Source organism: Vigna unguiculata, chromosome 2 (assembly GCF_037176805.1).
Source record: "Vigna unguiculata cultivar grain cowpea cultivar isolate G323 ecotype 2 chromosome 2, ASM3717680v1, whole genome shotgun sequence".
NCBI classification, from domain to species: Eukaryota; Viridiplantae; Streptophyta; class Magnoliopsida; order Fabales; family Fabaceae; genus Vigna; species Vigna unguiculata.
Window position 1 is genome coordinate 16,072,628 of NC_140793.1, and position 26,898 is coordinate 16,099,525.

Consider the following 26,898-nt stretch of genomic DNA (forward strand, 5'->3'; position numbering starts at 1 on the left):
GAGAAAATGAAGAAGGAGAACCGAAACATATGTTTAGTCAAGAAAAAAAAAACATATATTTAAACGTTGATAAGGAAAACGAAAAAAAAGAATCAAGAATATGGGTTTTTAATTTTTATATACTTCAAATTAAAAAATTATAATATTTCATTATGTAGTGTTTTGTAAAAATTACATGCAGCAAAAATAGTAAAAAAGTAAATTTAAACTTAACAATTATTTAAATTGAGAAGTTAAAAACTTTAAAATCATAAAAAAATAATAATTAAATTTGATTAACAATCATTATATAAAGTCATCTAAATAAAATTAATTGTCAAAATAGAAGTATTAAAAAAGTTTAATAAATTTAATTATTTTTAAAAAGTTAAAATTTTAGTTACATAATAATATATTTTTATCCTTAAACACAAATTATATATATTCTTGTTTAAAATTCTCAATATCTTATAATATAAGAAAAAGAGGTCTTTTAATGCATTGGTGACAGTATATTTGAAGAAGGCACCATCAGCGACAGAGTTTTATCAAAGATCAAGATTGGCGACATCCTCTTCCTAAACTCGCTCTTTGCTAAATACTTGTTTTTCACTCACTGTCAACATAACCATTTAGTTTATCAATTAATGACTTTAGATACAACATTCTAAGAATGGTTAACATCAATACAAATAGTTTCATGTTCTTGGCCGAATGTGTAGTTAGTTATCACCTTTAAACAATGGAATTATAGATGAATTGCTAGAACTAGACATATTTTTACCAAGAAATTTTGTCTTTCACAATAACGCTATGCTTAATTGATTAACCGAAACAAAAAATTATTCACAATAAAAGGCTAGATCCAAAAATTTCCATAACATCGGCAAAAACAACCGATATGTGTTTAATTTTCATCACATAAGATCACAATAATGAAATTTGTTTCGGATGTAGGGACCAAACGCCTATTAAGAACCACTTCAATTTTACTTCTTTCTTCTCTAAGTCTCCTCTCTTCACAACCTGCGATAGCTTTCTCACCAAGAAATCTTCCTCCTCGCTCGATCGGTTGAACAGACGATCGAGGTACCTGTCTAAAAGGCTCTGATGCTTAAGTCAGTTGATGGACCGATCAGTGTATAGGTATAACTACAGTAATAAATGCGAATTAAAGATGCTCAACAACCTACTTTGGGCCCTAATTATAGTTTCCGGTGTGGGCCTGTGATTAGGGTTCCTTAATCACGACCCAATGATCCTTTAATGAAAATTACTGACTTGTTTAATGTTAATTAATCCAGCTAGCTGGCCTCGTTTGGCCGATCGACCGATGACCGCTTGACTAGGCTGGTTATCTTCTGAGTTTAATAACCTTAAGTGAATAATTAATCTATATGGTCGATCGACTGATGACCATACGTAAGGCACTACGCGAATCACCTATGAGACTGATCGACCGATGGATCTCCATGGGCTGATGCATGATCGACCTGGGGACCGATCAACCGATGATCCTTTACGAATCACGCGTGGTTTGTCTATGGGACTGATCGACCGATAGTCCTTTACGAGGTAACGCGTGAATCGTCTGTGGGACCGATCGACCGATGGTCCCTTACATGGTAACGCGTGGTTCGTCTGTGGGACCGATCGACCGAGGGTCCCTTTTAGGGTAGCGTGATTGATTTGTGTGGCCGATCGACTGATGGTACTTTATAGTTCATCTGTGGGGTCGTTCGACCGATAATCCTGTTTTACAGGCAAACCCTCCCAGTCTTGTTTGATGGACCGGAGGATGGACCGGAGGACTGTGCGTTGCCGATGGGCCGATGGGACATACAGTAAAAAAATTATATACAATGATTAAACACGTGCTATTGTAAATATTCAAAGCTTACGTAAGATGCTTCCAGTAACTGCTGGTATTGCAATCACTTCAACTAATACTCTAACCATTTTCAAGCTATACAGTCATCTAAACTAGTCATTTGAATTTATCTTTTATAGTTAAAATTAATACTACTAGGGAGCTTCAGGGAGGATTAAGAGAACAAAAGATGAAACAAGTAATCAAAAAGAATCTAAAACCAGATTGCATTATGAGGCATTAAAATTTCTGCATGACAAGTAAAGGGCCAAAAGCACCGAAGAACAAATTTCTTGGAAGCTTTTGATGCTCCATGAAGCATAGGAAATGAGATCATGATTTGGAGGACAATTAGATTAGTTTTTAGCTTTGAAGAGATACTTTGTAAAGTTTTACAAACTTGTACACTCGCTTCTTTATTTATTTTTTGTAAGCTTGTTGGACGAAGTGCCTATTTCTGCTATAATTGAATTTTCGCATTTGATACGTTCGGCTCCTTTGTGATGGCTAGATTATATATATTTGTATATAAAGATGTGAACACTTTGGATGCTTTTGACAAACATGTGCTGAATATATTTTGTATAGCCCAACATCATGTTTGGATTTTACTTTCTTGCATATTCAGTTACCTTGCGTCAATGATCAATGTTATTACATATCCTTTGTTTCTTAAACTTGTATATCATGAGCGAATTTGATATCATGTAACTAACTGTTGAATGAATTATAACCCTTACTCTATTACACCCTTATATTTTGATTGAAAGTGTTCTTTTTCTCACAGAATTTCATCGAGGAACTGGGCCTGATATTATTATTGGATATAACATCTGCAAATTTGACTTGTTAGATAACCAGAAGGTTTTGTTATTTAAAACAAAGGTTGTGTGCATGTTATTGATTACTGTTTTAATTTAAGTTTTTATTTTATTGTTTTCATAGAGCTGCTAACCTGAAGATAGCAGAATTTCCATTTTTTTGCCATATTAAGAACAGTAAAGTTCGGGTAAAGGATAGAATTTTCTGATCAGGTAAAGAGTTATTCTAGTGTCTTCTCTCATGTAAAACTGTACCATTTATCCTTCCTCTTCTCTCCAAAACGTGAAAAATCCCTACATTCCTTTCAAAAGCCACGCAGGTAATTCAGTTAGAAACAGAATCAACATATGCAGCTTGTGTTATCTTTACTTAATTTGTAATTAAATTCTTAAATATTAGGTACTCCATACAACAAATTTATATGATAAAGAGGAAAAGGGTTATTTGGGAGAGAGATGTTCTTTTATGAATTTTGAGTTGCATCTTGATAAGCTTCTCCATCATTGTGACAAAACTCTTAAAGAAATTTTGTTTGTAATTTTTTCCGATATTTTAACAAGTTTTTCTTAACAAAAGTTTGATAAATTACTTATTTAAGTAAAAAAAAAGTACTTCTTTATTATTTTATTTTAATTAAAAAAAAAAATTAATCTATTTTAATTATATTTATAGAAAATTTTGTCAAGTGAAAAACTCATTCTCCTTTTCGGATTTAATATCTATTGACATATATTATTATGATAAAGGTATCGGGTTGAAGTGAAAAGAAAGGATTGGGATTGACAGTATATAAAAGCACTGCAATGGTATTATTTGATCGTTCATTTATCCAAAAGCCCCCAAATACAAATAAAGAAAATAAGTTTGAAAGAAAATAGCTTAGTAATGGGAGTCATGCAGATGATATACAAGAAGTAGAGTGCACCTAAAGCAGTGGAAAGTGCACTGTTAATAGAAAATCTTCTATACAAGTTTCAGAAAAGGATATATAGAAGTCCATAAATAAGAAAATGAAACGATACTACTATCTACCACTACTGGTACAGATTACTCGAAGAGGATTACTTCAACGTAAAAGCACTAATCCTAATAAAGTTGCGTGGATAAGAGAACGAAAGCGCGATATATAAGGGAGAGATGGGTGATGTGGTGCCTAGATAGAGGGATATATACAGTGTTTTGAAGGGTGAAAAATAAAAAATTGGTGTGTGGGTTGTTTGAAGCGATGAATGGGTAGAGAAAGTGTGGTGGGATAATGAAGTTGTGTTGTCATGTGAATTTTCCTCGCAAGCCCAAGGGTTTGATGATCTGAAAGGAACAGAGTAAAGTTTCGTCGACGCACATGAGGGCGCCGGCGTTGTTGAACTCGCCGCAATAGTTGGGGGCTGAGAAGATGGTGACGAGCTGCCTGTCGGCGAAGAATTGGTAGCCGTCTTCGACCACCTGGTGGGCCCTGCAAATGAGGTCGAGATCGTGTTTTTTCAAGAACTCGGCAACCTTGTCGGGGCCGAAGGTGTAAGAGACGCCCCTGTCGTTCTCGCCCCAGCCTCGGATGTCGGAGTCAGGATCGGCCCAGAGGAGGTCACACAAGAGACCCTGGTCGGGGACGTCCACAGGCCTTTCTATGGCTTTGATTTGGTCGAGGCTGTCCATGTCCGGGGAAAGGCCGCCGTGCATGCAGAGGATCTTGTCGTCGATGACTGCGGCGACGGGGAGACAGTTGAAGCAGTCTGTGAATATCTTCCAGAGACGAACGCTGAATCTGCGCTTGCACTCGTCGTAGAAGCCGTAGATTCTGTTAATGGAGGCACACTCGTGGTTTCCTCGGAGAAGGAAGAAGTTCTCTGGGAATTTGATCTTGTAGGCCAGGAGCAGACATATGGTCTCCACGCTCTGCTTTCCTCTGTCCACGTAGTCTCCCAGGAATAGATAATTGGAATCCGGCGGAAAACCACCGTACTCGAACAGTCGCAACAGGTCTGGATACTGCCCGTGTATGTCCCCTGAAGAAACAATCAATGAGTTTGTGAATGATATGAACATGAATGCATGAATGAATTATTATTAACTCACCACACACGTTTATGGGAGCCTCCAATTCCAGAAGGTTCGGCTGGCTTAGGAACAGATCTTTAGCGGTGCTGCAAAGGTTCCGAATTTCTGACTCCACCAGTTGAATCCGTTTCCCCCTGTTCTTCCTTACTTCCAAAAGCCTCTCTATCAAACCATCCAATCCTTCCATTACCCTCCGATTCTCTTCTCTTCTATTCTATTCTATTGTAAGATTTCTCTTCCTAAGCTCAAACTCATGAATGCCAAAAATTAATATCTTTTTTCACGCCCTCCGACTCATCTTCAGCAAACAAATATTCCCAAAACAAACCAATTTTGAGGAAGATATATTTGGGGTCTCGGGAAGCACATTTTTCTTTTATCAATTTGACTCATTTCTATGGCTCAGAAGCTTAGGACCTGATGGAATGGAGACCAGGCATCCACCCACTCGCTAAAATTAGAAACCGGGGATCAGTTTGTTTTATAGGCTTATTTAGTTAGTTAGTTGGTATACCAACGCAAAAATATTATTAATGTCCTACCTATTTCTTTAGCGTATGCTCCAAATATATTCTTTTTCTAACCATATATATATATATTATTTTCTCAACAAGGTTTTTTTTTTTTTTTGTATTATATATAATATTGCAATATATTATTTGAAATATGATTGTATATATGATGATATTTGTTTATTCTTAAACCTGCAATCGAGATAGATACATAGTATAGACAACTGATATTGAAAGAAGCATGAAGAGTACGTTTGCCACGGTTTCTTCTTCACCATTGGAAGCTTTGTTAAGGATAGATATGGGGAACATCCTTTGATTTGTTACTCTCCCATTTGTTTTATAGCTTGTCCGAAGGCTTTGAAGTTGAAGTCGAAAGATCTTTGGCTGCGGAAAACCTATTTCCGACCGGACAGACGCAAACAAATGCAAAGGATTTCAACATTGAAGTTGAGGAATGTGCCGGAGAAAAAATTTATGTTGTAAATAATTTTCAGGGTAGCTTTTGGGTGAGAATTTTTTAAAATTTGGGTTTATTCTCAAAATACGTAAAGTGTAACATGATTATATAGTTTTTATTTAATAAAAATTATGGTGCTAGCGTATTTAAAGAGAAAAACAAGTGAAGAATAATATATAACCTTTTTTCTATCCTAGACAAATCTAAGTAAACTTCAAACAAAAAAAATCCTTGGTAGAATAAAAGGCCTTTAAGTTCCAAAATCATCAAGGTTGTCACGAGTGAAGTGAGAATGATAGTCTATTTCAAGAGCAATTTCATCAAATATGTGGACATCAAAACGAGAAACTCCCACATATTCAAACAAGTGACCAAGAGAATAGCGTGTTGCAAATTCCTTCCATCCCTCTTGAAACAAAATCTCACCATCATGCTTAGTCTAGTGTATTTCCATTTAGTGTTATCTCGCAGGTTGAGACATACTGGATTTGACATTCCATCTCCATAATTTGTAGTGAAATTTCTCTGCAATGATTATGTTTTTAGCACGAATGATGAAATTCACATGCATAATAGAGGAATCGTAAAACTAGGCCCAAATAACCCCAATCAAAGGCCCCAAGGCCCAATATCTTCAGGGTTGTTGTGAACACCAAATTTCATTCGAGGAAGATAAATTTTGATTTTAAAAAAATGCTTGAAGAATAGGTGATTAATTATTTTTCTTCTTTTCTTTAATTTTAATTAAGTTTATCAAAAATATTTTTGATGAAAATTGTGGAATTTCATTTTGAAGAAAGAGTAAAAAAGATAAAATAAAATAAAACAATAACAAAAACAAAAACAAATAATAAAAACAAAAAAAAAAAGGAAGAAAGAAGTCCTTCCATAAAGAAATCTATCTATATCTTCATAATTGAAACGTGAATATAGTACATGATGGAGAAGTCTCTCCACAAAGAAATTTGTTTGTTTCTTCTTTTGAATGCAAAGAAAAGAAAAGGTGAGGGTGTACATGGGACTGAGATAGAGCGCAACGATTTTTTATTTATTTGTTTGTTTCTAAATGATCCATTTTATATTGTCATTTTAAATGAAAAGTACTACCTTTTCACTCTTAAAACTTTTCAGTTGAAAAAAAATTATTTATCTAAACAAAATTTTTAAGCAATGTTCTTATGACTATATATTACTATAGGCAATGTTTTTATTGTTTAGCCCACCACTTTAAAGTCAACACTTAAAATGAACTATAAAGTATTAATATTTTACAAAGTGTTGTTATTGGTAGTCTTTAATCTACGTCTACGTCTTCAAGCCAAAATTGTTGTAGAGATTTCTTTTAGATGTTTAGTCCGAAAGAGTAATTTGAACGAGTTTAGTTGAATTTTATGTTATGTAGATTTAATGTTGTAAACCCTTTTATGTGTATGATAGTTATGTTACATATAGTTAACACCTTGCTAACTTGCTGCAATATAAAAATTATTATTTTTACTTGATTAAAAGATAGAATACATAAATAAAAATGAATCACAACAATAATAAAAAAACAAAAAAAATTATTACATCTAACCTCAAAACTCTATTAGGAAAGCAAAATCACCCTAGAGGCTTAGCACTTCATGGAAAGAAAATAATATAAATAATTAGATTAATAGTCACACACATGGTATATTTAGAAAGTGATAAAGAATCTTCAAGTGAAACGAATCTGAGAACAAATTCATGTTAATAAGAAGGGTATGATAGAAGACTATATCCTAAACTTCAAGTGGTACAAATTTGAGGACAAATTCTCTTCAAAAATGAGGGAATGATAGAGGACTATCCCAATATTCCACAGAAGAAGAACTTGAAGATGAACCTTTACAATTTAAAGGACTTATGACAAGGGCAAGGAGCAAGAGATTGGAAAGATCAAAACTATTCAAGGCTCCTGATGCTACAATCAGTATGAAATTCAAAGAATATGAAGATCTTGAAGCACATTTGAAAGATAGTTTTTAGAAAAAATAGTTTATGTTTTTAGACTTTGGGTTTCCTCTTAGAAATTAGTTATGTTATATGTTTTTGGGCTTTGGGCTTTCTTTTATAAATTAATTTATGTTTTTATGTTTTGGGTTTGGGCCTTCTTTTAGGGTTCTCAGGTTTTCTTAAACTTATATGTCTATATATAGAGGTACCAAAAACAATGTAGACACTTTTTAGTCATATATTGAATTTAATTTCATTAAAGAGAAGATTTTTTTGTTCTTGGCTTAGGCCTCTGGTTCTTATCAAAGATTAACATATTTGTGGTGAATCTTCACTTGACTTGTCAATATGCTATATTGTGGCATCCTCCATCTCTGTCTTATTATGCGTTCTTCTCTTATTTATTCGTGTTGTGCCTCTTGAGGATTCAAATTCAGAAACGATCACTCTTTCATGGATAAGATCGTATCATCTGGTATCTAAAGCAAGGTTCTGGTTTGGATTTCCTCTTCTATGTTATTTTTCTGTCATATGAAAAAAAAAACTACAATTTTTCAATGTCTGCTTGTTTTGTGTTTTATTTTAAATTTTGTTTGTTTATTTGTATGGAGTAAAACCCCTAAGATTGTTTCCAATTTGGTTGAATTTTTTTTTATTTTGCGTATTTTTTTTCTTTTCTGTTCTCTGTTTAAATTGTGTATTTCTACATTTGATTCGTGGATTTTTTTTTGTTTGGGATTTGCAAGTGCACTTACTTTGATTTACATGAGTATGAGGGTTTGAATGATAAATTGTTTAGTTTGTTTTTGTGTTAAACTGCAAAAAAAAAAAACAAAAAAAATTGTGGATCAAAGTCAAAAGGAAACAAATATATATTAAAAAAAAGGATCCAAAAAAAAGGGGAGTTCAACACAAGTTTTTGTTGCAATTTTATTTGTTGTTTATTGGTATCTACTTGCAATCAGTCTTTCTCTTAGAGTCTCCGTGTTGTCTCCTTTAAATCTCTTTGGTAGTCCTATTATTTTCTAATTTTAATTTTCTTGTGTTGTGTCTTTAAAATTTCTTGAAGTTTTGTCTAGAGTTTTGTATTTTCTTTGATCTCTGGAGTCAAGATTTGGATTTCGCAACATTTTTCACATTGTTTGTTCACTCTTTGCTTAAGCTACTAGAGCTCTTTTCCAAGCACTAAAGGGAATTTGAGTGATAAAGGGCAAAAGAGTACATTTAAGAAAAAAAACCTATAAGTGTGATACACGAGTGAGAATTTGAGTGAAACACTTAGAAGAGTGGTGAGGTCCTAAATATATTTTATTATACTCCTAACCAAGATCATTTGGTTAGAGGACTTGAATGTACCAAGAGAGTGACACGTAGTGATACACCTAGTGTTTATGAGGCCTTGGTAGAGGACGGCAATGCCTTGGAATCCAGAATTATAAAGCTAAATGGTAAGATTGCTAGTATTAAATGGAAGCACAATCCTGATAGAAAATCATTGTGTTGGTCTCTTGGCAAGCGTACCAAAAGTCAACTGTAGTATAATGATTTAAAGTAGGAGTGTCGAACCCACGAGGAACGGATTCAGTTAAAATAAATAATTATCTCAATCAACATATATATAAAAAAATTCTAGTTAAACCAATTTGCATAAATAGAATACAGTAAAAGAAGAAAATTTAGATAAAAGATCGATAAGAAAATCTGGGATTGAATTTCATCTATCTCCCTTGTTTGTAATCTAGATGAATATAATATATAACACCTGAAAATACCAATATTGATGCACACTCAAAAATCATTTATACAGATCCCTCGCATATAAAATTCATAAGATTAGTTCTCTGAATATTGATTCCTCACATATTCAACAAACTATCCAGCATTACGGTCGAGTGTTAAAAGCAATTGATATATTGAGATCTATTCCTAGCATCATAGTATATCAAGTATCATTGTTCAAATCAGATTTTCAGAAATACTTTCCAGTCAGATTTATAAATCAAAATCAAAACATCTATTGATCAAATAGAATCAAGCATTAAGAACAGAAGAATAATACCAATATTGAGTAAAACAGAAATGCTATATATAAATATCACCAGATTACATCCAAGTTTGAGTAGATTACATTCAATCCCAAAGGAGAAGATTAGCCACTCATGGTAGCCAACAAAATCCTAAGAGCTAAGAAGAAGAAGAAGAAGAAAATGAGAAACTGTGTTCTGCTTTCGTGATTGCAGCTCTCAAGATCTTCACGTGTGAGTTTCTTCTCCAAAATTCCAACTGCCTTTCACTTTCTGATTCACGGAGTATTTATACTCCACGAAGGTCTTGCTCAAGCTACCTGAGTCTCGCTTGAGCGAGACATAATTCTTCATGCTAAAGAAAGCCTCTCGCTTAGACGAGAAGTGTTGAAGCAAAGATCTCGCTTAGGCAAGCAAGAGTACTTCGAGTTGAAGAAAGGGTCTCGCTTAGGCGAGATTGGCAGCATCAGATCTCGCTTGGGCGAGAATGGCGGTAAGAGATGGTCTCCACTGCACGAGCGCTCGCTTAAGCGAGGTCCTGCATCGCTTAGGCGAGAATGGCGACAGTGGCTTTAGCTTGAGCGAGCATGTTTTGGTTTGAGCGACCTTGACAACATTTCTTCCCTATTTTCTCTATTTCTTGCTTTCTCCTTTGCTTCTCTTAAGTTCTTTCCTCTCTCTACTCTATTGTACCTGAAATTTACACAAAACAGAGATCAAGTGACTTCTTTTCAACAAAAACTTGGAAGCTCATTCTTTTCTAGATTTAGGGAGAATCAATCATGATATAAACACAAATTAAGAACATAGGTGCCCTCATTTCATATGAAAATTACTCATTTGGCACTTATCACATTGCCAAAGACAAGTACACTAAGATGTTCCAAATGTGAAGACTATGGGCATGAAACTCATCAATGTCCTAATGGGGATGCAAGTCCCATGAATTAGGGGTGGGCAAAAAATTTAGTTTTTCTAATCTGCTCTCTTTTTGATCTGTTTTGCTCCATTATTAATCCATTTAATTATATATGGATTTTTCTTTTATCTGTATTTTATAAACTTTTTCAGATTGGATTTCTGTTTTAGTTATATAAACTAAAAATAAAAAGAATCCAAATTTTAAATCAGATTATATTCAGATAAAAATAATAATCTGAACCTAATTTCAATGTTCCAGATTAAAATTTTTTGAGAACCCTAAATCCCTTCTTCTTCTTTGCTAACCCCCAAAATCTAGAGAACCTCTCTTCCTCTGCTTCTTCTAGCTTCATCTGTGCTTCACCCCCAAATTTTCGAAAACCCTAAACCCTCTCTTCCTCTGCTTCTTCTTGCTTCTTCTTGCTTCACCCTCAAAATTTCGAGAACACTACGGTTGAGTGATTGAAGGTATTTGAATCTCTTCTCCATTTTAATAATGTTGCTAGTTTCTCCTCTGTTTTATCTATTTTAAGTCTATTCATTCATTTGTTTGATTTGATTTTAGAGAAAGAATCATACTGCTGCGTTTCTCTCTTCTCCATTCCAATAATTCCCGTTTCTCTTCTATTTTATCTAGATTTAAGTTTATTCATTCATTTGTTTGATTTGGTTTTAGAGAAAGAATCCCATGCGTTTTGATCCACACTGCATTTTGGTCGAGAATTGGTACCCAACACTGACTGCATCTCAGGTCTGTTTTCTGCACTTTCACAACTCAAATTTGGTAGGACAACTTGTTTTATAATACTTGAGTATAAAAGATTTTTTTATACTGTGAAGTGTATATTGCATCCCAGGTTGTTAATTATTAAAATTGAATGGTCAGCCATTTATCGATGTGGTGTATACTGTGAAGTGTGTTCATTTTATGGTTGTTTGTTTCTATAAGACTTTATGTGTGCACATATAAGAAAAAAGTATGTCACTTGTCTTTGCACAACAAGGTGGATATATTCCTTTTGGACAACTGTTTTTAGCATTAAAATAGCACTGTGATTCAAACGTAATGCTTGTATAGGGTGCTTTGGTCTCTAGAATTTGTTTTGATTGTCGATTCATGCATAAAGTGATCAAACAACTTTATTACTTTCTTTTCGTTTTGTTACACTTCCTTGTGTTGTGTGTGTATCTATATGTTTCTTCTTCCCTATTGATTTTGTTAGAGGCATATGGATAATACAGCCTTTGTTTGTTGTGCAGAAAACTGCTAGAAGTGGTCTTCATATCTTACTTGGAGGTTTGTGCTTTAGCAGTGGTGGTTTTCTTCCGCTTTGTAAGTACTATGTGTCCCTTCCTTTTGCTCCCATTGTATTTTACTGAAGAAGTTTTATTCAGATTTTGTTATGTTTGGATGAATTCACACTTGACTATGTTTTTATCCTACTCGAATGGGATTGTCTTTTAGGAAGATACATGTGGCCTTGTACCAAAATAAACACAACAATGCCTTTAAAAAACAATTGAATAGATGAATGAACAATTTCCAAATTTTGGATTGGATTCTCCTCTTTTGTTTTAGTCCCAACAATTAGTGCCCTTGTTGAGGGTTGGGTCACGGAAAGGACTACCTCACATTAAGTAGGATAAAGTACTTTATAAAGCCTTGAGGTTCTCTCACTTATTTGACTAGTATTTATGGTTGTACTCTCATCTTGTGCTTAAAAATACAATACATGCTTGATTTCAGTGGCATATTCATAACTGCATTTTTTTTTATTTGGTCCATGCAACCATACCCTTTTGATGAAAAACAGGAAAAAGTTCTTGTATGCAGGTGTTATCTGATCCAAGCCTCACCTGTTGTTGCATAATCTGATAATTGCTGCTGAAATTTCCACAGTGAATTGTCTGAAAAAAGTTTTCTTTAGTTCCTTCCAGGTCTTGAAAACTAAAATCCCATCTCAATCTGAGTCCTGAAAATTTAAGGGATGAGCAACGACATGCAAGGCTCTTCACTGGAAATGAAGATTGCAACAAAACAGAAACAGAGAGTCCTTCTGCTGAGCTTGTATTAGCTTTTTACGGTAAGTGAGCACTATTTCTCTTGAAAGCTAGCATACAAAAAATCTCAGAATTCAATACTTTTTACCATCGTTCTGTTTTTTGGGGTCCTCTGTGCTGTTATTAAATATTACTAATCAGAATTCAGGTGCACATTGAAAATAGTAATAAAAAAAAAGGTTCTAGAATTGGCCAAGTTGGATCAAAAGTTTTACGAGCAGTTTATTGCATTCTTTTGGGTGGCTAATGTGTAATTGGTCAAGAGTTTGTTTGAGTAAATTATTTAAGAGATTAAATTCTTCGATTGATCTTTTTTTATACACATGACTTCTATCATCGAATGTTAATTATATACTTAAAAGAATAGAGTTGTCAACATTACCGTGCTGTTTTTAGTTACTGTGTTTGAGAATATAAGACAAATTACTAAAATATGTTTTTTTTTTTCTTTAACTCTTAAAAATGTTTTTTAATCCATATATAATTACAAAATAATTGAAAGTATTCATTTTGAATTGGGCATCTTTATCATCATTTCGTCATTAACATACTTTATAAGTCTTATGTGGTTTTTTCAACTATCAAATTAAGATTGTTTGTTTTACTTATGGTAGGTAGGCTTTTGAATGATGGTTTTGGTCCACATAATTCTGTTTTCCGATACAACTTTGGTCATATTTTTCTTCTAACTTTCTTCATAATCACAGCTATAGTTTAAGAAAACATATTTATTTGAATTATGAACATTTAAAATTTTAAGAGGAATAAAAAAAACATATATATATATATATATATATATATATATATATATATATATAACTCTAATTAACAATTGTATTTATACTAGTAATTTTTTTTTTCAATGTACCAAATCTAGTTTCTTAAGTTTAAGTTCATTGAAAATAAATTCGAGTTGGTCCGTAAATACAAAGCATTGTTTTAGTATTTCTATTTTTCTTTTACGTCTTTAATTTTAAGATGTATTACTCTTATTATTTATGTTTTACGCTTTTATTTTTTGTAGGACAGGAGACTTTCAAACTATTAACTATTGATAGTAACTTGATTATCTTTTCTTATCAGATACAGTGGTAACTATGGATGAAGATGATTGTTCCGTCTCAAAACCAATTGAACATGCACTTTCTACTCCATCAATTGTTAGTGGCTCTGCAAATATGGGACCCCCTTCTCATGAGGGACGGAAAAATCGATCAGAAGCTTGGAATCATTTCATTCAACTAGAACCAAAATCGGATAAAAGGGCTCAATGCAAGTATTGTGATATCCTTATTCGATATGAGAAAGGAACAACTGCAATGCGTAATCATGTGTTGAGATGTCCAAATAACCCCAATAAAGAAGTAAACAAGAGACAAAAAGTAGGTTCATCTTCAACAATTGATGGAAATACTAACTCTCCTTATGGTAGATTTGACCAAGAACTTTGTCAAGAAGAACTGGTAAAAATGTTTGTGGAAGCTGAACTCCCCTTTCGATTTGTAGAGCATGTTGCTTTTAGGAGGTATTCAAATGCTTTGCAGCCAAGATTTAAGATCCCATCACGTTATACCATATCACGGAATATTGTGACATTATGGAATGCAAAAAAGATATATTTGAAGGATTTTCTTTCTCAACATTGTCAAAGAGTTTGTCTCACTACTGATGCATGGACTTCACCTCAAAATCAAAGTTATATGTGTTTAACAGCCCACTTCATCGACAATGATTGGAATTTGCATAAAAGGATTTTGAATTTCCGTCAAGTAATAAGTCATACTGGAGAGGCCATGGCTAAATTTGTTGAGTCATGCTTGCATGAATGGGGGTTGAGTCGTGTTTTGACCTTGACAGTAGATAATGCTACATCAAATGACACGGGAGTTCAACACTTGAAGAAAAGACTATTGTCTTGGAATAACTCGGTTTTGAAAGGTGACTATACTCATATGCGTTGTTGTGCACATATTTTGAACTTAATTGTGAGTAGTGGTCTAAAAGAGATTGATAACTCTGTTTTAAGAATTCGTGCTGCAGTGAAATATATTAGATCATCTCCTTCTAGATTTATAAAATTCAAAGAGTGTGTTGAAAGACAAAAGATTGAATATAAAGGTCATATTTGCTTGGATGTTGAAACAAGGTGGAATTCAACATATTTGATGTTAGATGCTGCTTTCAAGCATAAAATGGCATTTGTTGAGCTTGAGTTTTATGATACAAAATATGCTAATGAGTTAGGAAAGGGGATTGGATTGCCTTCTCATGAAGATTGGGAGTATGTTGAGTCTATTCTACCTTTCTTGAGCATTTTTTATGAAGCTACTTTGCGCATCTCAGGTAACTCTTATGTTACTAGTAATATCTACATGTTAGAAGTGGTAGGAATTTGGAATGGGATCAATCATCTCCTAAAGTCCAATGCTACAAGTAGTGCTACATATAAGATGGCTGAAAAAATGAGAAAAAAATATGAGAAATATTGGGGTGAACCTAACAAGTTCAATATATTGTTGTTAATTGCTGTTGTCTTAGATCCTAGATACAAGATGAGTTATATGAATTGGGCAATTGATCAACTTTTTGATCCTGAAAAGACAAATGATGGATGGGTGTTAAAGTCACGGCTTGATACTTCCTTAAAGTTGTTGTTTGATGAATATAAAAGTCGAAATGGGGGAGCTGAAAATGACACACAACAAACACATGTTGAAGTACCCAATTATAAGCATGATCCATATGGTCGGAATAAGTTTTTGCAAACAACAGGAACCTCTTTAAACAAATCTGAACTTCAAAAGTATTTAGAGGAAGAGCTTGGTGAAACAACTTTGAACATTCTTCATTGGTGGAAAATGAATTCATGTAGATTTCCAATCTTGTCAAACATAGCACGAGAGCTATTAGCTATGCCTGTTTCTACGGTAGCATCTGAGTATGCATTTAGCACGGGAGGAAGAGTGCTTGATCCATATCGAAGTTCTTTATCACAACAAAAGGTGGAGGCACTTATTTGTACATAGGATTGGTTGAAAGACACACATTCACCATCATTGTTAGACTATGATTTTGAAGAGCTTCAATTTGTTGACCAAGGTATTTTGATGTTTAAATTATGTAATAATATTATAATTAAATATGTATTAACTAATGATAATTTTTTTTTTATTTCTTAAAGAGTTGGTTTCTCAACAAGATGATGACCACAGTATAATTTCTTTGAGTTAAAGCTCACGCCCCATGCCTCTTGCAATTAGTAAGTAATGAATGGAGTTCCCTTTTCATGTGAATAACTTCTCTTTCTTGTATTCTATTGTTTAGTGATTTTCTTAAAACCTTAAGTTGTATTCTAACATGACACTTTGATGGAACAACATTTATAAGTCACAAAAAATGTGTTAGTTTTATTAGAATTGGTGGGTAGAGATAAAATGATTGAGTGATGCATTAACTTATGTTGTTATTGCTTGACATATGAATTTGTTATTATATCTATCATTGGAATAGATTATTTAAATTTCTTTATTAATTCGTTCATGTTTCAGATAAATCACAAGTCAAGTGGATTGATGCCAACTCCAGTTGCTTCATATATAGATGGTTGTGAGATATTGATAATGAGTTTGAGTTAATGAGCCATGGAAGAGATTTTGAACTTTGTAATCGAATGGGTGTTGTTGCATTCTATTTGAAGAGACTGTTAAAATTGCCATGAACTCTATAGTGTTTTGGATTTGTTATTTTTTAATGTTAGTGATATTGTATGAGGACGTAATGACTTTATAATAATTTTCATTACCAAAAGATTAAATGATTTTATATGGACAATTATATGATTTTAATTTTTTTTAATGCTAAGAATTTAAATAATATATTATTTTTAATCTTTAATACTATTAAATTTATAATATTTTTATATTTTTATTATTTTATATATTATTTTACTTTTTTTAAAAATATTTATGTATTGGATGAAATAATTATTTTATTTTTAAAATATAAATTTAAAATTAAAATTAAAAATTAAAAATTAAAATTAAATTTATAAAAAGTTAAGTTTCATTAAAAATGAATTTAGAAATAAATCTAGATTCTTAACTGATCCAAATATTTAGATAAGGATATCTAACTTGATCCTAATATTTGGATATAGATTTTAAAATATCCAAATTGTTTTTTCAACAAAAAAGTGGATATGGATCAAAATCTGAACCATATATTTAGATTCAAATTGGATTTGGAGCGGATATCTAATTATCCAATCCATGCCCACCCTTACCATGAATTATGAATACCTCAAGAACTAAATTTCATACTTGAGAGAGGAGGAAGAAAGGACAATGCAAAAATTAGATGTATTGAAAAGAAGGCAAGAGCAAAAGCTAAAAAGAGCCCATGAGAAGGAAACACTTATAGAAAATGAAGCAAAGGAAAAGAGAGAAAGAGACAAGAAAGAAAAGAGAGAAAAAGAAGAGAAAGAAAAGAGCGAGAGAGAGGAGAAAGAAGAAGGAGAGAGAGAAAAAAGAAAGAAGAGCGAGAAAAAGAAAAGAAAGAAAAGAGTAGAAAAAGAGAGAAGGAAGAAAAGAGAGAAAAAGAGAAATAAATAAGAGAGCATTATGAATTGTCAATAAAAAAATGTACTAACTTTTCTCTTATTATTTTATTGCCTATGGACAAATTATTCATCAAAGAGCAATGGCATCAACAATGAAAAGAAGAAAGGATACTTAGGGAAGACTTGTTCATCAAGCAACAAGGAGATCAACAATGGGAAGACAAAATGATGATAAAAAAAGACACAAGCTTAGAAATATATGGTCATGAATTAGCTTGTTTACCCATTTCTAACAAACCTATGGGTGATCAAAGTCATACCTATAATTGGGTTGTTTGTTTGAGCAATATTCCATTTCTTTTCTTTGAGCATTTTATCTTTAATTTAAAATTGTTTGATGATTTGTGCAGGTGGGTATTTGACCCTGAAGGCAGACCTCCAAAATCTTTGATAATAAGAGATTGGCCTCTTTCATGATCCACATCTCATTTTAGTAGAATTTCTATTTATTTTATTTTATTTTATATTTGTGTCTTTGATTTATGTTTGTGTTTGTGCGTATGACCTTCTCGAATTCAGGTCGAATTCTCTTCAAACAGGGGAGAATGATAAGGAATCTTCAAGTGAGACGAATTTGAGGACAAATTCATGTTAAGAAGGAGGGTATGATAGAGGACTATCTCCTAAACTTCAAGTGGTACAAATTTGAGGACAAATTCTCTTCAAGAATGAGGGAATGATAGAGGATTATCCCAAGATTCCATAGAAGAAGAACTTGAAGATGAACCATTACAATTTAAGGGACTTATGACAAGGGCAAGGAGCAAGTGATTGGAAGATCAAAACTATTCAAAGCTCCTTATGCTACAAACAATCTGAAATTTAAGGAATATAAAGATCATGGCTTGAAGCACATTTGAAGGATAGTTTTTAGGAAAATTAGTTTATGTTTTTAGACTTTGGGTTTCCTCTTAGAAATTAATTATGTTCTATGTTTTTGGGCTTTGAGCTTTCTTTTATAAATTAGTTTATGTTTTTATGTTTTGGACTTGGACCTTATTGTAGGGTTCTTAGGTTTGCTTAAACTTATGTGCCTATATATAGAGGTACCAAAAACAATATAGACACATTTTAGTCATATATTGAATTTGATTTCATTAAAGAGAGGATTTTCTTTGTTCTTGGCTTAGGCCTCCGGTTCTTATCAAAGATTAACATCTTTGTGGCGAATCTTCAATTGACTTATCAATCTGCTAGATTGTGGCGTCTTCCATCTTCGTCTTATTCCGCGTTCTTCTCTGATTTATTCATGTCGTTCCTCTTGAGAATTCAAATTCAAAAACTATCATACTCTTTCCTGGATAGGATTGTATCATCAAGGTTGCTTAATAGAGAAGTTTGTAAATGTGGATAAATATGATAAGGAAATGGAATTGTTGCTCATAAAAATGGGAATGGAAATGGGAATGGAAAGAAAACATGAAGACTACTATGACAATTACATAAATCTAATATTCAAGACATAAGAGATCTATATAAAAGCTTAGATTCGTCGAGCTACTCAAATAGGACTACAACTACACAAGATCTTTTAAAAGATAAAATTATGCTACAAGAAAGACAAAGAAAACTTTAGGTAAGAATTATCTTCAAAAGATGAAAAAAAAATTGTATTCATCTTTAATACATTTCCAATATTTTATGCTAAATAATTTTTTATTGTTTACTAAATCAACCAAACAAGTATTTTTTTAATTAACTTATACGATAAGAAAATCAAACTAACATAATAACTAAAGGTAAGATAAAGAACAAAAATTAGTAAAATTTAGGTATTTCATCCGAGTTTACCAGAAAATCCATACTTTCAATAAACATACGAACTTGTTTTTTTTTAAGGTTTAAATACCTTTTTGGTCCTCATTTTCGTAGTGTTTATTGCGGATGGTCCTCATTTTCACATAATGTTTAAAATGGTCCTCATTTTTACCGAATGTTTAGAATGGTCCTCATTTTCGCAATTCGTGTTTTATTTGGTCCTTTTCTGTAACGCCGTTTAAATCATTAACGGAACATTGTACAGGTGGCACGATTTGTATTAGGGTGTGTTACGTGTACTGTGCATGTGGCTAATTAACGTTAATTTTTCAATTTAGGGGAAATTTTGCAATTAGGGAAATTTCTTTATCTTCGTCTTTCTTGAGTTCAGATTTGCAGAGGAAGTAGCTAATACTTGCCATTTCATCATTGGATTGCAGTTGCACTCTTCATTTCAATTTTCTAGTTAATCATCATCAACGAGGTAAGTGGGTTCAGGGTTTTATGGGTTGTGCTTGCTCATGGGTTAGGGTTTTCGTAATTCTATTTTTGGGTTTGTTTGTCTTTCGATTGTTGTGATGTTCTGCATGGTTTCTAAATTACTTCCATGATTTTGTGTAGTTTGTGTCTGTAGGTGGGGTTCAGTGGGGTATTATTTTAGTTGGTTTGTTTGTCAGTTGTCGATGTTGGTGTAATGGTTCCCATTATTTTATTTGTAATTGATTGTAGCAGTGGTCCCCCATTTCGTTCAGTTTCACTTTTGTCAAACATTGATGTAGTGCATTTTGATGAGGATGAATTAATGTTATGAATTTAACTTCTTCCAGACTTATATCAATTTAATTTTTCCCAAACTTAAATCAATTTCACTTACTTCAATGCTCAGATTAAGATGTCATTTTGAACATGTTGGGACTAATATCAACATAATCAAACTAATTCATTTCTTCATTTAACAATAGCACAAAACAGATTGGACTTTAAAAGATTACACACAATAACAATACGAATAATACAATAACAACTCAAGTGAACCCTATTACTAATTGCAGCCTCTTCTCAGCAACCTTAAATGACTTCTCCAAATCATTAATCTGCCTCATTTGTGTCATGATGATGACATCCTTTTCATCAACACCACCATTTTAAAAAGTTGCAGCCCACATTATTGGAACCACTATTCTGTAAATCAATAAACCAAAAATTAAAACCAATTTATTATTAACACAAAAATAAAAATAGATTGTACCCAAAATTTTCTACCAATATTCTTTGGAGTTCTTGCCATCCTCAAAGCAGTCATCTCTCTACAACTACAAATCGGGGTTAATTCATTTCTCGTTGAACCACCAATAGTGCACGAAGTGATATAACACGGTTGCCTCCAACGATTACAACCAGAGATAAAGGAACAAGATTGGGACCATAACATACCTATATAATGGGATTGCAGGAAGAAGAAGATTGCAGCAATACCAATTGGGAATGGAGGAACAAGATTGCCAAAATTCACCAACTGCCCAAACATTCCCTATCAAAACCCTAGCTCACTTATTTATCCCCAAATATCTAATTAAGCCACCTGTACAGTACACGTAATACACCCTAATACAAATCGTGCCACATGTACAATGCTCCGTTAATAATTTAAACGACGTTACAGAAAAGGACCAAATAAAACACGAATTGGGAAAATGAGGACCATTCTAAAGATTCGGTAAAAATGAGGACCATTTTAAACATTTTGTGAAAATGAGGACCATTCGCAATAAACACTACGAAAATGAGGACCAAAAAGGTATTTAAGCCTTTTTTTTAATTACAGTCAATTTTAATTTTTAGTTTATAGTAAATTTTGTTCGAAAGAATTCAGAGCACTGAACATTTAAACCGTTAAACAAATAGAACTAAATAAATCCAATTTATTGCACTCATTATAGTATTCCGTTAACTTTACATTAGTATATAAGTAATTAATTTGCAAAAATCAATAGCACAAACTCTATCTAGATATATTTTTTCTTTTGTTATTATTAGGGATGGCAACGGGGCGGGGACGGGTTTCGCTATCCCATATCCATCCCCGTAAAAAAAAAATCATCCTCATCCCCATACCCAAACCCAACGGGTATCAAACTTTTGTCACATCCCCATCTCCACTAGGTAATGGGTATAATCTCGTACCCATACCCGTACCCGTTTTCTAAATATTTCAATATTAATTTTTATAAAAAAAACAAATTACGGTAAAAAAACATAATATTATCAAATATTCAAAATTAGGAGGATGATTGTTTCTTCCATATCAAATACTTTGAAATAAATTATAATTGTTTACATTTTAGATTAGAATACCAAATAAAATTTCATGAGAACCAAAACATTTATTAAATTTGCAAACTACAAAAATTAATGAAACTTAGTTGATAAAATTAAAAAATATTTAAAAAATTATAAAAGGAAAACAAATATTCAAATTAAAATATTTTTAAATGTTTGTTTACTTCAATTTTTTAAATTCTAATGAATATCTTTTTTTTTATACACTAATACAAGTTATAATACATCACTTGATCAAAATGACACAAAAATCAAATAATAAACATAATAATAAAATTTTGACATAGATTTTGTATGTTTTGAACTCCAATATATGTTGAATAGTGACAAAAAAAATATTCATGGCAATTACATTAAATTTTTATATTGCAGTAAATAAAAGTTATTTATACAATTAAAGTAAAAAAATTACAGTATGATTGATAATGAGTTAGAAAATAAAAGATAATTAGATAGAATATATCGAAATATTATTCTACATGATGAAAATAAACAATAAATAAAAATATTAAAAAGTTAACAAATGTGTGTCTTAAAAATAATTTAAGAAACTATTGAAAGAAATCGCATAAAGGAAATCAAATGTATAATTAAGGGTATAATAAGATGAAAAATACCTTAGAGATATAAGAAAATTTTTCAAATATCAACATACGTACCCAATGGTTGAAAAAAAAACAAAAATTATTTTAACGAAACAAAAGAGTTCTTTAAATTAAACAAAAATTAATAATAATAAGTAAAGAATTTTTTTATATTACCTTAAATTGAGAGTATTAAACATTCTCATGTGCAAGAAAAATATATAATAAATAAAAATAGTAAAAAAATAATTGAAATATTCAAATGTGAGGCATACAAAATTTTTAATTGACATACATCATTTTAACATAATTACATAAAGGTTATGATAAGATGAAAAATATAATGGAGATGCGAATGAGTTTCATGACAAACTAAATAATTAGAAGAAATAAAAAATAGAAAAAAATTATATATATATATATATATATATATATATATATATAAGATTACTTAATTAATTGTGAATATTTTAAAAATTTAAACGGAGACAGAGATATGGCAGGGAAGGGTATTATGACGGGTATATGTACATCCCCATACCCATCCCCATACCTAATTGAAAAAGTCAGAGATTTTCCATACCCATACCCATACCCATACCCATACCCAGTCAATACGGGAATTCCCCGTCAAAACGGGGACGGATTTGCACGATACCCACGAAAACAGGTTTATTTACTATCTCTAGTTATTATGTTTAAAATAAATCAATAATCACTCCATCCATCTATATCTGTTCTGCTATTATCCTTAAAAGAAATAAATTATAATCATATCATGGGAAAAAATCAATTTGAAAATAGGATCTGTTCCTAATTAATCTTTCAAGAAGAAAGAACAAACAGTTTTTCCTTTAAAATCTCCCATTGTAACGATTAGATCTTACATAACGATGGAAACCATGATAATAAGACAAGGAAAGATGATAAAAATATAGAGAAAAGGTAGATACTAAATCCTTTGACATACGTCTCATGGTTGTGTTAGGAATCCTCTAAAGACCCAACAAGGTGAGATATTGAGGTGTTAACAACAGCAAAGTCATTGTAAAGAAGTGAAGTTACGAGGTTATATATAGAAAGAGCTGTTAATGCATTACCTCAATATGATCTCTAAAAACATGAACATCAAGTGTTATATCTTCTCTGTTGACCAACTCAAAGATACAAACATCTCCTGCTCGCAGTTTATTTGCTCTTGAAAACATGGGCCACCCAGCAGAAAGCGTGCCTGATAAATCACTTTTAGTTAATACAACCGTTACCGGCCACACTATATTCCTGAACTGCATCATTATGCAATCATGATTCACGCCTACCAAATACTTTCTCGCAAACTTACTCGGCACACGCTGCATCAAGTTACATACGTACATGTTAACAATTATTAGAACAACATAAAACAACATCACATTATGAAATTCCACAACTAGTGCTTGCTTAACTAAACCTCACCGGGCATCTCGTTGTGTTTCCTTGCCAACTTAGAGTGCTCATGAAAAAGGGATTTTCTGAAGAGAATTCGCTGCCTTCTTCACGTTTTCCTACTAAAGTTCTTACACTTGAACTCCCACCCTCTAGAGTTAATTGGAGGATGCACTTTTCTGCTTTTTGAATGATCTATATTTGCAATTTCACAGGAATCAGATTTTTCTTTCACAGTAATTGTTTAAAATCCTGTGTTGGAATTTCAATTCACAGCTACAATGTTCATTTTATTCTCAAAAAGTATAATTATCTTCAGATTAGATAAAATAAAGCACAATGATATTTTGACTTCTACAATTTAACTCTCATTTTGTATTTTCTGATGTGATTTAGTATTGGACATTGATTCTTTTAAAAGAAAAGATAGTAGTACATTAATGAATATTCCACACTAATCACAGAGTACAAAATGAGAATCAAATTGTGGGAGTTAAAATATGATTTTCCAAAAATAAAATAAAGGATTACCATGTGAAATGGGTGTGGTTGGTTTTCCTGCATATGGGATAATGGAAACTTTGAAGGCCAGACTCTGGATCTTCGTTATCAGCTCAAACACACAGACATCATCCACTCTCAAATTATTTTCTGATGCAAATTTCTTCCATCCAGCAATAATTCTAGGAGCAGAAAAAATTACAGGCCAACTTCTCCCATCCGTGACCTCAAGGAGGACAACTGCACGTGTCTTCTTCAAATATTGTTCTGAAAATTCTGATGGAATAACCTGGGATGTTTGTTTTACAAAGTAAAAATGTACACTCTTGAGGATTATATTTCTGCTGCAACATAACAAGATAAGTCATCACAAATGCTCACCAGGGAATCAGAAATGATAAAGGATGGCAACACAACAAGCTTGAAAGAAGGATGCATTGATTTAGAAGTCGTCGCTCTGTTTAAAACCAAGGAAGTTGATTGCTCCACTTTTGGGCATTCATCATCAAAGATGCTTTTTCCCTTTTCTCCTGAAAAATCGAACATGTCATCAGTAGGTTATGAAAAGTTGGTTTCCAAAAGTTAATTGATACACATAATGATCAGATGTTGACATTCATACCATCTAACTTCTGCTTCGTAAATTTTGGCTTTTGAAAACCAGCACTCCTACTTTGATCATCCTGATGCAAGTTTACCCCATTGGGGCTTCGGATACATTGCTCATCCAAATTTTCCTCAGAATCATCACTATTATACACAATGTTGTCCGTTCCATCATCACATTGTTCATCCAAAGTTTCAACAGAATCAACAGGATTGTCATGAGTGAAGTGGGAACGATAGTCTATTTCGACGGCACTTTTGTCAAATATGTGGACATCAAAACGAGAAATTCCCACATATTTAAACAACACCAAGTCACCATGATCTAGAAAATAGCGTGTTGCAAATTCCTTCCATCCCTCCCGAAACCAAATCTCACCTTCATGCTTAGTCCAGTATATTTTCCATTCAGTGTTATCTGGAAGGTTGAGAAACACCGGATCTGAAATTCCATCTCCATATTTTGTAGTGAAATTTTTTGGAAGTTTCTGCAAGATTCTGATTTTAGCAAGAATGATGAAACTCACATGCATGACTTCGTAAAACCCCAAATTCCTATCTTATCAATATCATTACCAAAAGATAAGAAAAATAATGGTATTTCATGAGCATGGATCAGGCATGCAGAGATACAGGATTCAAGTTTGCTTTTATACATATTATAACATTTGTAATCAATAACAAACTAAAATTGATAAAGAAGTCTCATTTCATTTGATGCTACTAAAAGGAACATCAACTTCACTATAAAAAGACCGAATAATGATGCTTACCAGTATCCCATTTGCAAGACTTGTTCTGGGGATAATCTTACAGAAATGGATGTTGCAAGGGGAAGTCATGGCTTAGATTATACCTGAGAATCAAAACTCAAAGGAAATTCTGAATTTAACAATTGAAACTAAGAAATAAAGGTTAGCTTCTTGAGATGGTTAAAACTAATTTTCTGTAGTCAAAATCAGATTGTTAGCTGGACAACACGAAGCATGATTATAAAAGTTACTTTTTATTTTATTGAAGATTGTTTTACATAATTCTAAGAGTGAAAAATAAAAAATTCTCGAAAACAGTTAAAAAAAAAATGAGAGAATATAATATATATATTAAAAGAAACAAATGAGGTAATTTTAACGTGATAAACATTCTTTTTAATGGCAAACAGTTAAGCATAATTCATTATATTTAAAACTTAATTGATTATTTGTGAGTTTTAAACGAGATTATAACACGTGTATTCACGTTAGATTATATATATATATATATATATATATATATATATATATATATATATATATCTTTATAATCTCTATAATTTGTTTATTAATTTGTAATACTTTGTTTATATTCATGATAAATACTATGAAATGTAACATTACAAACAAGCAATTTTAAATAGTGACCAATTTAAATTCTAATTTACAAAACTAAAAATAATTAATTAAGAAAATAGTCACTATTATGAATAAAAAGATAAATTAGTCGCTAAATTGATTTTTAAAATTATTCACCACGGTTTTGATTATTAAAGGAAATTAGTCACAAAAAATTAACTATTTTAACTACCAAAATGAATTAGTTTCTAAATTAGTCTCTAATTAATTAGTGACTAATTATAATTTTATTTATAGTAATGACTATTTTAGTAACTAGTAATTTTTAATTTTGTAAATTGGTATCTAAATTGGTCACTATAATGATTAACTATTTTTTTTTTTATAAAATTGATTTCTAATTAAGGATTTTCTTGTAGTGTAAGATTTTAGTTAGGTAACATCTCACAATTCAACAATCATACTTATTGAATTAATAATTAAATTTTTTAAGAAAAAAGAAATAAAATATGAAATTAAAGAAAATAATTTAAACCGTGAATTGATCGCTTATACTAATGTGTGAAAGAATTAACTCTAATAACTCTAAGAGCTCACCATATTTTGGAGAAAAAACAAATATAATTACATTTTAGAAGCATGACCCACATATCTTTACTTGTCTCAAATTGAATTGAATAGAAATGGAGAGTAAAAACATGTATGTTATTGGGATGAATAGTTCTCGGAAGCAAATGTGAATTCTTGACTTTTGAATTGATTTTGAATAGAAATGTGAATTGAAAATTGAATTGATTATACTTAAGAAAATCAATTTTAACCAATTCTACGTTATTTTAACACAGAATCAAACACACATTTAATCATCAACCAAATGCATTCAATGTAATGGCCCCATTACATCCATAAAGAAAAAACAATTTATGCAAGATACAAACTAGGTGAGTCCATTCCTTCGATGCATGTTCTATTTTATAATAAAGATCAACGGTATTTTTGCACCAAAAGATTTTTAACTTCCATTTAATATTACTCTTTGTTATTTTTTTTTAAA

The 26,898-nt window shown here is 31.9% G+C and overlaps 3 protein-coding genes across 3 annotated transcripts; 1 reads left to right on the plus strand and 2 right to left on the minus strand.

Annotated features, from left to right (window-relative positions):
- Window positions 1-3,530: 3,530 nt before the first annotated feature.
- LOC114174295 (serine/threonine-protein phosphatase PP1-like) lies at window positions 3,531-5,183 on the minus strand. The gene is made up of 2 exons (XM_028059112.2): window positions 4,745-5,183; window positions 3,531-4,674 (listed from the first exon to the last, which is right to left on the minus strand). Exons 1-2 carry the CDS (start codon window positions 4,911-4,913, stop codon window positions 3,941-3,943), a joined length of 903 nt encoding a protein of 300 aa, XP_027914913.1. The 5' UTR covers window positions 4,914-5,183; the 3' UTR covers window positions 3,531-3,940.
- An 8,553-nt stretch (window positions 5,184-13,736) lies between these two features.
- On the plus strand, window positions 13,737-16,501 carry LOC146888362 (zinc finger BED domain-containing protein RICESLEEPER 2-like). The gene is made up of 3 exons (XM_085668718.1): window positions 13,737-15,780; window positions 15,863-15,940; window positions 16,230-16,501. The coding sequence occupies exon 1, from the start codon at window positions 13,779-13,781 to the stop codon at window positions 15,705-15,707; it is 1,929 nt and encodes a 642-aa protein (XP_085524844.1). The 5' UTR covers window positions 13,737-13,778; the 3' UTR covers window positions 15,708-15,780; window positions 15,863-15,940; window positions 16,230-16,501.
- Window positions 16,502-22,883: 6,382 nt separating this feature from the next.
- LOC114174485 (B3 domain-containing transcription factor VRN1-like) lies at window positions 22,884-25,355 on the minus strand. The gene is made up of 6 exons (XM_085670072.1): window positions 25,287-25,355; window positions 24,530-25,001; window positions 24,289-24,437; window positions 23,938-24,196; window positions 23,437-23,585; window positions 22,884-23,333 (listed from the first exon to the last, which is right to left on the minus strand). Exons 1-6 carry the CDS (start codon window positions 25,353-25,355, stop codon window positions 23,070-23,072), a joined length of 1,362 nt encoding a protein of 453 aa, XP_085526198.1. The 3' UTR covers window positions 22,884-23,069.
- Between the last annotated feature and the right edge of the window lie 1,543 nt (window positions 25,356-26,898).

Excerpts from the sequence above, each read along its gene's own strand:
- LOC146888362 (XM_085668718.1), top strand. The coding sequence starts at position 13,779 with ATGGATGAAGATGATTGTTCCGTCTCAAAACCAATTGAACATGCACTT.
- LOC114174295 (XM_028059112.2), bottom strand. The coding sequence starts at position 4,913 with ATGGAAGGATTGGATGGTTTGATAGAGAGGCTTTTGGAAGTAAGGAAG. Across the intron at positions 4,675-4,744 it reads GGCTCCCATAAACGTGTGTG|GGGACATACACGGGCAGTAT; the intron begins GTGAGTTAATAA and ends TTGTTTCTTCAG.
- LOC114174485 (XM_085670072.1), bottom strand. The coding sequence starts at position 25,355 with ATGACTTCCCCTTGCAACATCCATTTCTGTAAGATTATCCCCAGAACA. Across the intron at positions 25,002-25,286 it reads GTCTTGCAAATGGGATACTG|AAACTTCCAAAAAATTTCAC; the intron begins GTAAGCATCATT and ends AGAATCTTGCAG. Across the intron at positions 23,334-23,436 it reads GAAACACAACGAGATGCCCG|CGTGTGCCGAGTAAGTTTGC; the intron begins GTGAGGTTTAGT and ends AACTTGATGCAG.